Source organism: Delphinapterus leucas, unplaced genomic scaffold, assembly GCF_059928025.1.
Source record: "Delphinapterus leucas isolate spDelLeu-1000000601 "Yukka" unplaced genomic scaffold, BTC_Dleu_Yukka2 spDelLeu_asBTCV2_sq25, whole genome shotgun sequence".
NCBI classification, from domain to species: domain Eukaryota; kingdom Metazoa; phylum Chordata; class Mammalia; order Artiodactyla; family Monodontidae; genus Delphinapterus; species Delphinapterus leucas.
Genome location: NW_028322234.1, coordinates 142,401 through 154,714, shown reverse-complemented (window position 1 = coordinate 154,714; position 12,314 = coordinate 142,401). Strand labels below are relative to the sequence as shown.

Below are 12,314 nucleotides of genomic sequence, written 5' to 3'. Positions count from 1 at the left end.
GTCTAGAGCAAATGTTTATCTGGTGGTATAGCTTTTTCCCAAGCTCCTTGCCCTATATTCCCTCCTCTAGTTGCAGCATTCCCAATCTTTTTCCTTGAATCCCCCCCCAACCCCATCTCTTTGACTGTTTTCTCCTCCTTAGTGAGACACGAAGGTTAGAGGGGCCTAAAGTGGGAGGAATGTCCTTACCTCAGCTAGCACAAGACTCTGAGAAACTCTTTTCCCCAGGAGAGTAGGCATTTTTGGTGGAGAAGACTCTGAGTGTATTTCACAATGGTTACCCTTCCTCCACTAGGGCCCTGAGGGAATATTTCTCAGGTCGCCACCACGCAAATCCAACCGGGTTTCTGGATCTAATGACAATGGAAATGTGGGGGACTCTTAAGACTGTGGCCCCCCAGGAGTTTCTCACTCTCAAGACAGTCCACACAACCTTCAGCAATTTATCAAAATGAGCATTTAAATATTTCTACCAGTTTATGGCTCCAGTAATTTCTGTTCCAGGTGAGCAGATCTCAGCTATATCTTTCTGGATATGCCTGTCTCTCCAGATTTCAGCGTTGCAATTTGCCCACCAACCTCAGTTCTCAGGAAGATAAAAGAAAAGTCACTAATTTTCAGGCTGCCCCAATTTTTCTTGTTGTAAGGATACAAGCGATCACTTGCAAGCTGTTTACATGTCATAGCTGAAATAGGAAGTCCAAACAAGTTTTTGAATGCTAGAAAGTTGAAGATTATGAAATGCAAACAAAATCACAAAAATTCTTTAACTGCTCAAATGTTTAAATGCTGAAGTAATACAACAGTTTCACAATAAGCACTCCAGTGTCAACAGAAAGAATATCACGTGTTGTCTATGCAGAATTATGCAGAAATGCAGAATATGGGCAAGATAGCCAACACCCTGCATAGAATCCATTACACTTTGATTCAACTTTGAATAAATTGTTTGCACTTTTGCACATCCACCATAATTTGCATTTGTATTATCTCTATGAAAAGCAGTACACTTATTAATTCAATCAGTGAGCAGCAGCCTTCTAAGCAAGACTTTTTCACGAGAAGAACATACAAGCAAAGGGAATTTTTTTTTCAGTATTGTGATTACTTGCATCTTGGGCTGTGTTGTAAAAAGACAAGGCATTTTAGATCTTTAATAATCTCTGTAATAGTAAATAGAGCTATTACATTTTTTATTATTGCAGCATTTTAACCTGGCACTTAAAATTTGTTTCCAATTTTAGAATCAGAAAATACTCCTGGTATGTTTGATCAGTCATTTATGCTGAAAAGATTGATAATGATGATACACAATGTGGACAGTCATTAGAACTTCTGCTGTGATTATTTTCATCGAATTTGTTTTAATTAGAAAATTTATTTTATCTGTTTATAGCTGAGATAATCATATATCTCTTAGGTTTAGCTGTTAATAGATACTGGTTTATAAATGACTATCACTTTTTTATATTGAATGAACAGTTTCATGCTGTGGAAAAGGTTTCAAAAGGATTTTTTTCCTCATTTAATAGATAACCAATGTTCTAAAAATTAATCATGAATTTACATTTGCATTTGGGATTCAAATACTAGATGATAGCAAACACCACAGGAATTGAAAATATTGAATTTGATAGTCTCATGGCATCATTATTATGTTTGTCACTCACGAGGCTAAAGTTATAACAGTAAATTGGGGTTGAACTGTAGAAGTTGTTACAAACTAACAATAAATTGAACTTTGATATGTGATGCAGAAAAGGTGAACTTCATGTATGGCTGCAAGCGAGAGCTGTATTTGCAAGGAAGAACCTCCCCAAAGAAAGCCACAGCTGATCTCATACAAGGTTTTGGGAAGCTTGGTTCAAGGATTGGTGGATTTTCAGAAGCAGGAGTGTTTACTGGATTGACAGACTTTCAATTATGTTAGTGTGATCACTGAAATAAGGCTGTTATTGACTGGCATACTTTCAGAAGTATGGTCACTGGAGTGAGGTATCTGCTGACTTGTCTACAGGCATGGGATCGTAACAAACTGGCTTTCAGAAGCTGAAGTCTCTTTAATTTGCTAACTGTCAGAAGCATGGCCACTGTTGATTTTCAGAGCATGTGTACTGATCCAAAGTAATCTCTAATTAATGGTGATTACTTGCTTACAACTTGAGACTTTGACAAAAAGAAATCTTTTCCTTTCTTTAATATGGAAGACTTTCAATTCTCATTTACCTTCTCCTACCCCCACTCCGCCCCCCAACTTTGGTCTTTCCTCAGCCAAAAATATGAGAGAGACTATAAGGGACTGTTTCAGTTTTGTGGAGTTATAATTTTCAGCTAGCATTGCTACCTAAGTAATTTAAGTGCCAATTATTGAAGCAGAAAAATAGCTTCAACTGCTCGATTTTCATTATTGGGTAAAAGCACAACTGATTACAATAAGGGTGACCTGACAAAATCAATACAGGATGCAGTTCAAAATCATTCAATACAAGACATATCCAGTATACAGAGGATACCTGGCAACCCTACCTTCGAGTCAGCTTAGCCTTCTCATTCACCAACCTCATCTGTTTGCTTGTGAACACCATGTCTTATTTCTAATACATTATCTTGTCTCCTGTTCTCCATATATGCTGTCCCTGCTTGAGTTTGGACTCTCATTCACCTATCACTTGAATTACCATAGCCCAGATTTCTAGGCATCAGTCTATACAGCTTTAATATATACTAAATACACCCTCTACACATCGTTGCCAGAACGATGTTCCTTGCTTAACATTTTTAACTGACTTCATCAATTTCAGGATAAAATCCAAACTTTTCATGGCAAATAGGCCCTTTGTTATCTGGCCTCTGCCTTCTACTCAGACTTTAACACCTGCCATTCTCCTGCTCATTAGTTCTATACTTGAGTTTCCATAAAGGTGTCATGGTATTACTCACCTCTACCTCTCCTATTTGGAATGCTTATCTCATCCTCTGGAGAGTTCTTATTATTGTTTCAAAACCTGGCTCAGGCATCATTGCCTCTGGAAAGCTTTCTATGATGTCACCAGGTTTCCTTGGTTACATTCAATCTCTCCTTCATCATGTCTAAATCTCTACAACATTCCTGCACTGCAACATATTGTCACAACCTATCTATTTGCCTGTTAAAACAACCACACTTACATACAGTGACATAATAATTTGCTTTACTCATCTGATAGTCTCTTAACTCCATCCCTTTTCCTCCATTCATGGTTTCTTGAAGGCCTGTGACTTTTTTCTTAAAATTCCCAGTGTGCAGTATAGTACTTGCCCCAAAGCTGGGACTCAAACAACCAAACTACTGAGTTGTTTATAAATTACTCCTTTTGTTTTCTTAAAACTGTTGGACACTACAGAACACCAAGTAGGAAAAACATACGCTTTATTTCATGAAGTGATTGATGTACCTTTCAATATTTTGGCACATATGCTAGATTCATTATACTACTTTTGACAGTCCCTTCTGTTGTGAATTTAGAATATATGTTATTAAATATATATGTATAATATATATTAAATATACATTTAATAGCCTTAAACTTGAAAATCACTTATTTTTCCATTTAATATACTTAAGATGACAGCTCACAGTATATAGCATGTATAATTTCATAATAAATGACTTCAGAGCAAAAAAAAATAATTCTGAGAACAGAATTAAAAATTGGGTAGAAAATTTTCAATTCACAGCAATTACTAGAAGAACAAAGGAAGAGAACACTTTTATTTCTATTTTTAAATGAAATCCATGCACAAAGTTTGGCATCAAGTCAGGAAAAGGACAAACCCCAGAAAGTGAGAGGTAGTTTACAATTCATTTTAATCTTTTATTTGGTCCTTTTCTCTAAAAATGTATAATTTCTTTGACCACATCTTTTATATACTATTACAATGTCAGTTATTTTTTAAGAAGTATTAACAGTTTACAGTTTAACAGGAAATCCAGTGCACACTTCCCTTCATCACCCAGATGTTTATAACAATTACATATGATATGCAGCATATGATGCTGTAGAGAAAACAATTATTTTACAAATGCCCAAAGTCAATGTCTCCAGTCAGGAATTCTTCATTTTAGGTTATTATAAAGTGTCTGATAGGACTGAACAATTTCCACTTTCCTCATTATCTATTACATAGGTTTATCCTTGGAATTTATTATTTGATGACTAAATCATAGAATGGCTTTTCATATCCATTACATTTATTACATCACTTTCATGTATTCTGATGAGCTTTGGTTTCAGAATTTCACACATGCAAACCTACTTTCTAGGGGTTCTCTTCAATATGAATTTTATAATGATTAGTAAGAGATGACCTGTGATTGAAAAGTTTCCCACATGTATTACATTCATAGGGTTTCTCTCCAGTATGAATTCTCTGATGGGCAATACGTGATGAGCTCTGTCTAAAAGTTTTCCCACATGTATTACATTTGAAGGGTTTCTCTCCTGTATGAATCCTTCGATGTTGAATAAGAGCTGAACTTTGGCCAAAAGATATCCCACATTCTTCACATCGATATGGTTTCTCTCCTGTGTGAATTCTCTGATGATTACTAAGGGATGAGTTACACCTGAAAGTTTTCCCACACTCATTACATTTATAGGGTCTTTCTCCAGTATGCATTCTCTGATGTTGAATGAGAGCTGAACTTTGTCTGAAGGCTTTCCCACACACTTTACATTTACATGGTTTCTCTCCAGTATGAATTCTTTCATGAATAATAAGTGTTGAGTGGGAACTTAAGGCTTTACCACATTCATTACAATTATAAAACTTCTCACCAGTATGAATTATTCGGTGTCTGTTAAGTCGTGAAATAGAAGTGAAACCTTTTCCACATTCATTACATCTATAAGGCTTTTCTCCAGTGTGAATTCTTTCATGTTGAATAAGAGATGCACTCTGACTGAAGGCTCTCCCACATTCACTACATTTAAAAGGTTTCTCTCCTGTGTGAATTCTCTGATGATAACGAAGGGATGAACTAGACTTAAAGGTATTGCCACATTCATTACATAAATAGGACTTCTTTCTGGAATTCATTCTCTGACATCCAGGAAGGGATGTGTTGCAACTAGATGCCTTCCTACCTGGATTATATTTATAGGGGTTTTCTCCAGCATGGATTTTTTGATGTATAAAAAGGCCTGACCTTCTGCTGAAGGATTTACCACATTCCTTACATCTATAGGATTTCTCCACAGTGTGTGTTCTTAGGTGTTTATAAAGGGATGTACTGAGAGTGAAAGCTTTCCCACATTCTTTACATATATAGGGTTTCTCTCCAGTATGAGTTATTTGATGTTGAATAAGAGCTGAACTTTGGTTAAAGGCTTTCGAACAGTCTTTACATTTAAATAATTTCTCTCCACTATGGTTTTTCTCATGTTTACGAAGGGATGAAGTATTAATGAAGGTTTTCTCACACATACTACATTTATAACGTTTCCCGGCTGTGTTGATTTTTTGTTGATTAAGTAAATTGGAATTCTGTTTGAAGGTGTTTCCTTGTATTTCACATTTTGGTGGGGTTTTTTCTCTGGGAACCATCTGTTGCCTAACAAGGACTGACTTTAGGCTGAAGTTTTGGCCAAATTCAGTATTTTTATGTTTTCTTTCTACAGTGAAGATTTTTTTGTGAGTGACTGAAACTATCTGAACACTTTGGTTTTTCTTCTGCTTTTTCTCTAATCTGTCTTCATATTTGCAGGGTTTTTCTGATTTGAAGCCCCAGGGTCCATTCCTTTTGGATCTTTTCATTATCATCTCCTGAAATGAAGAACCTTGTGTTTGAGTTGACTTTGTGGTTTTATAACTGTTCTTCCATCCTGGAAGGGACAGAAAAAACTGGAGATGTTTCATGTGATACAGCATTTGGTTACTGAGACTAAATGTATAGACTGAATATTGATGGTATTTAAATAAGGTCTTGGGGGACGAGGGGAAGATGGCAGAAAACTAAGACGCGGAGATAACCTTCCTCCCCACAGATACACCAGAAATACATCTACACATGGAGCAACTCCTACAGAACACCTACTGAATGCTGGCAGACCTCAGACCTCCCAAAAGGCAAGAAACTCCCCCACGTACCTGGGTAGGGCAAAAGAAAAAAAGAAAAAACAGAGACAAAAGGATAGGAATGGGACCTGCACCAGTGGGAGGGAGCTGTGAAGGAGGAAAGGTTTCCACACACTAGGAAGCCCCTTCGCGGCTGGAGACCGCGGGTGGCGGAGGGGGGGAGCTTCGGCGCCACGGAGGAGAGTGCAGCAACAGGGGTGAGGAGGGCAAAGCAGGGATATTCCCGCACAGAGGACTCACCAGCCCGAGAGGCTTCTCTGCTCACCCGCCGGGGCAGGGCTGCGAGCTGAGGCTCGGGCCTTGGGCGGATCGCAGGGAGAGGACTGGGGTTGGCGGAGTGAACACAGCCTCAAGGGGTTAGTGCACCACGGCTACCCGGGAGGGAGTCCGGGAAAAGGTCTGGAGCTGCAGAAGAGGCAAGAGACTTTTTCTTCCCTCTTTGTTTCCTGGTGCACGAGGAGAGGGGATTAAGAGCGCTGCTTAAAGGAGCTCCAGAGACGGGCGCGAGCCGCGGCTAAAAGCGCAGACCCCAGAGATGGGCAGGAGACGCTAAGGCTGCTGCTGCCGCCACCAAGAAGCCTGTGGGCAAGCACAGGTCACTATCCACACCTCCCTTCTGGGGAGCCTGTGCCGCCCGCCACTGCAAGGTTCCCGGGATCCAGGGACAACTTCCCCGGGAGAACGCACGGCGAGCCTCAGGCTGGTGCAACGTCACGCTGGCCTCTGCCGCCGCAGGCTCACCCCACACTCCGTGCCCCTCGCTCCCCCCGGCCTGAGTGAGCCAGAGCCCCCGAATCAGCGGCTCCTTTAACCCCATCCTGTCTGAGCGAAAAACAGACGCCCTCTGGCGACCTACACACAGAGGTGGGGCCAAATCCAAAGCTGAGCCCCTGGGAGCTGTGAGAAAAAAGAAGAGAAAGGGAAATCTCTCCCAGCAGCCTCAGAAGCAGTGGATTACTGCTCCACAATCAATTTGATGCACCCTGCATCTGTGGAATACATGAATAGACAACGAATCATTCCAAATTGAGGAGGTGGACTTTGAGAGCAAGATTTATGATTTTTTCCCCTTTTCCTCTTTTTGTGAGTGTGTATGTGTATGCTTCTGTGTGAGATTTTGACTGTATACCTTTATTTCTACCATTTGTCCCAGGGCTCTATCCATCTGTTTTTTCTTTTTTTTTTTAATAATTATTTTTTATTTGAATAACTTTTATTTTATTTTATCTTCTTTCTTTCCTTCCTGCCCTCCTTCAGACAACAAAACATCCCAAATTGAGGAGGTGGACTTTGAGAGCAAGATTTATGATTTTTTCCCCTTTTCCTCTTTTTGTGAGTGTGTATGTGTATGCTTCTGTATGAGATTTTGTCTGTATAACTTTGCTTCCACCATTTGTCCTAAGGTTCTATCCGTCTGTATTTTTTGTTCGTTTTAAAAATTTTTTTTCTTAATAATTATTTTTTTAATTTAATAACTTTATTATATTTTACTTCATTTTACTTTACCTTCTTTCTTTTTTCCTTTCTTCCCTCATTCCTTCCTTCCTTCCTCCCTCCCTTTCTTTCCTTCTTTCCTTCTTTTCTTCTTCCTTCCTTCCTTCCTTTCTTTCTTTCTTGCTTTCTTCCTACTTCTACTAATTCTTTCTCTCTACTTTTTCTCCCTTTTATTCTGAGCCGTCTGGATGAAAGGCTCTTGGTGCTGCATCCAGGAGTCACTGCTGTGCCTCTGAGGTGGGACAGCCAACTTCAGGACACTGGTCAACAAGAGACCTCCCAGCTCCACATAATATCAAATGGCGAAAATCTCCCAGAGACCTCCATCTCAATGCCAGCACCCAGCTTCACTCAACGACCAGCAAGCTACAGTGCTGGAAAACCTATGCCAAACAACTAGCAAAACAGCAACACAACCCCACCCATTAGCAGAGAGACTGCCTAAAATCATAATAAGTCCACAGACACCCCAAAACACACCACCAGACGTGGACCTGCCCACCAGACAGACAAGATCCAGCCTCATCCACCAGAACACAGGCACTAGTCCCCTCCACCAGGAAGCCTACACAACCCACTGAACCAAACTTAGCCACTGGGGACAGACACCAAAAACAATGGGAACTACGAACCTGCAGCCTGCAAAATGGAGACTCCAAACACAGTAAGATAAGCAAAATGAGAAGACAGAAAAACACACAAAAGATGAAGGAGCAAGAAAAAAACCCACCAACCTAACAAATGAAGAGGAAATAGGCAGTCTACCTGAAAAAGAATTCAGAATAATCATAGTAAAGATGATCCAAAATCTTGGAAATAGAATAGACAAAATGCAAGAAACATTTAACAAGGACCTAGAAGAACTAAAAATGAAAGAAACAACAATGAACACACAGTAAATGAAATTAAAAATACTCTAGATGGGATCAATAGCAGAATAACTGAGGCAGAAGAACGGTTAAGTGACCTGGAAGATAAAATAGTGGAAATAACTACTGCAGAGCAGAACAACAAGGAATGAAAAGAACTGAGGACAGTCTCAGAGACCTCTGGGACAACATTAAACACACCAACATTCGAATTATAGGGGTTCCAGAAAAAGAAGAGAAAAAGAAAGGGACTGAGAAAATATTTGAAGAGATTATAGTTGAAAACTTCCCTAATATGGGAAAGGAAATAGTTAATCAAGTCCAGGAAGCACACAGAGTTCCATACAGGATAAATCCAAGGAGAAATATGCCAAGACACATATTAATCAAACTGTCAAAAATTAAATACAAAGAAAGCATATTAAAAGCAGCAAGGGAAAAACAACAAATAACACACAATGGAATCCCTATAAGGTTACCAGCTGATCTTTCAGCAGAAACTCTGCAAGCCAGAAGGGACTGGCAGGACACATTTAAAGTGATGAAGGAGAAAAACCCGCAACCAAGATTACTCTACCCAACAAGGATCTCATTCACATTTGATGGAGAAATTAAAACCTTAAAAAAAAATTAAAACCTTAAAACCTTTACAGACAAGTTGAGAGAGTTCAGCACCACCAAACCAGCTTTACAACAAATGCTAAAGGAGCTTCTCTAGGCAAGAAACACAAGAGAAGGAAAAGACCTACAATAACAAACCCAAAACAATTAAGAAAATGGGAATAGGAACATACATATCGATAATTACCTTAAATGTAAATGGACTAAATGCTCCCACCAAAAGACACAGATTGGCTGAATGGATACAAAAACAAGACCCATATATATGCTGCCTACAAGAGACCCACTTCAGACCTAGAGACAAATACAGAATGAAAGTAAGGGGATGGAAAAAGATATTCCATGCAAATGGAAACCAAAAGAAAGCTGGAATAGCAATTCTCATATCAGACAAAATAGACTTTAAAATAAAGACTATTAGAAGAGACAAAGAAGGACACTACATACTGATCAAGGGATTGATCCAAGAAGAAGATATAACAATTGTAAATGTTTATGCACCCAACATAGGAGCACCTCAGTACATAAGGCAAATACTAACAGCCATAAAAGGGGAAATCGACAGTAACACATTCATAGTAGGGGACTTTAAGACCCCACTTTCACCAATGGACAGATCATCCAAAATGAAAATAAATAAGGAAACACAAGCTTTAAATGATACATTAAACAAGATGGACTTAATTGATATTTATAGGACACTCCACCCAAAAACAAAAGAATACACATTTTTCTCAAGTGCTCATGGAACATTCTCCAGGATAGATCATATCTTGGGACACAAATCAAGCCTTGGTAAATTTAACAAAATTGAAATTGTATCAAGTATCTTTTCCGACCACAACGCTATGAGACTAGATATCAATTACAGGAAAAGATCTGTAAAAAATACAAACACATGGAGGCTAAACAATACACTACTTAATAACAAAGTGATCACTGAAGAAATCAAAGAGGAAATAAAAAATACCTAGAAACAAATGACAATGGAGACACAACGACCCAAAACCTATGGGATGCAGCAAAAGCAGTTAAGAGGGAAGTTTATAGCAATACAATCCCACCTTAAGAAACAGGAAACATCTCGAATAAACAACCTTACCTTGCGCCTAAAGCAATTAGAGAAAGAAGAACAAAAAAACCCCAAAGTTAGCAGAAGGAAAGAAATCATAAAAATCAGATCAGAAATAACTGAAAAAGAAATGAAGGAAACGATAGCAAAGATCAATAAAACTAAAAGCTGGTTCTTTGATAAGATAAACAAAATTGATAAACCATTAGCCAGACTCATCAAGAAAAAAAGGGAGAACACTCAAATCAATAGAATTAGAAATGAAAAAAGGGAACAACTGACACTGCAGAAATACAAAAGATCATGAGAGATTACTACAAGCAACTCTATGCCAATAAAATGGACAACCTGGAAGAAATGGACAACTTCTTAGAAATGCACAACCTGCCAAGACTGAATCAGGAAGAAATAGAAAATATGAACAGACCAATCACAAGCAAGGAAATTGAAACTGTGATTAAAAATCTTCCAACAAACAAAAGCCCAGGACCAGATGGCTTCACAGGCGAATTCTATCAAACATTTAGAGAAGAGCTAATACCTATCCTTCTCAAACTCTTCCCAAATATAGCAGAGGGAGGAACACTCCCAAATTCATTCTACGAGGCCACCATCATGTTGATATCAAAACTAGACAAGGATGTCACAAAGAAAGAAAACTACAGGCCAATATCACTGATGAACATAGATACAAAAATCCTCAACAAAATACTAGCAAACAGAATCCAACAGCACATTAAAAGGATCATACACCATGATCAAGTGGGGTTTATTCCAGGAATGCAAGGATTCTTCAATACACGCAAATCAATCAATGTGATATACCATATTAACAAATTGAAGGAGAAAAACCATATGATCAGCTCAATAGATGCAGAGAAAGTTTTTGACAAAATTCAACACCCATTTATGATAAAAACCCTGCAGAAACCAGGCATAGAGGGAACTTTCCTCAACATAATAAAGGCCATATATGACAAGCCCACAGCCAACATTGTCCTCAATGGTGAAAAACTGAAAGCATTTCCACTAAGATCAGGAACAAGACTAGGTTGCCCACTCTCACCACTCTTATTCAACATAGTTTTGGAAGTTTTAGCCACAGCAATCAGAGAGGAAAAGGAAAGGAATCCAAATCGGAAAAGAAGAAGTAAAGCTGTCACTGTTTGCAGATGAAATGATACTATACATAGAGAATCCTAAAGATGCTACCAGACAACTACTAGAGCTAATCAATGAATTTGGTAAGCTGCAGCATACAAAATTAATGCACAGAAATCTCTGGCATTCCTATACACTAATGATGAAAAATATGAAAGTGAAATCAAGAAAATACTTCCATTTACCATTGCAACAAAAAGAATAAAATATCTAGGAATAAACCTACCTAAGGAGACAAAAGACCTGTATGCAGAAAATTATAAGACACTGATGAAAGAAATTAAAGATGATACAAATAGATGGAGAGACATACCATGTTCTTGGATGGGAAGAATCAACATTGTGAAAATGACTCTACTACCCAAAGCAATCTACAGATTCAATGCAATCCCTATCAAACTACCACCGGCATTTTTCACAGAACTAGAACTAAAAATTTCACAATTTGTATGGAAACACAAAAGACCCCGAATAGCCAAAGCAATCTTGAGAACGAAAAACGCAGCTGGAGGAATCAGGCTCCCTGACTTCAGACTATACTACAAAGCTACAGTAATCAAGACAATATGGTACTGGCACAAAAACAGAAAGATAGATCAATGGAACAGGATAGAAAGCCCAGAGATAAACCCACACACATATGGTCACCTTATGTTTGATAAAGGAGGCAGGAATGTACAGTGGAGAAAGGACAGCCTCTTCAATAAGTGGTGCTGGGAAAACTGGACAGGTACATGTGAAAGTATGAGATTAGATCACTCCCTAACACCATACACAAAAATAAGCTCAAAATGGATTAAAGACCTAAATGTAAGGCCAGAAACTATCAAACTCTTAGAGGAAAACATAGGCAGAACACTCTATGACATAAATCACAGCAAGATCCTTTCTGATCCACCTCCTACAGAAATGGAAATAAAAACAAAAATAAACAAATGGGACCTAATGAAACTTCAAAGCTTTTGCACAGCAAAGGAAAC

The 12,314-nt window shown here is 38.5% G+C and overlaps 1 protein-coding gene across 3 annotated transcripts in view; it reads right to left on the bottom strand.

Annotated features, from left to right (window-relative positions):
- Positions 1 to 3,720: 3,720 nt before the first annotated feature.
- Positions 3,721 to 12,314, bottom strand: part of LOC111169835 (uncharacterized) — a 29,174-nt gene continuing 20,580 nt past the window's right edge. For all 3 annotated transcript variants that reach the window (XM_022564362.3, XM_089905034.1, XM_089905035.1), the window contains one exon: positions 3,721 to 5,864. In XM_022564362.3, the coding sequence (XP_022420070.1) occupies positions 4,300 to 5,864 (1,565 nt within the window). In that variant the 3' untranslated portion in view covers positions 3,721 to 4,299. The remainder of the gene's footprint in view (positions 5,865 to 12,314) is intronic.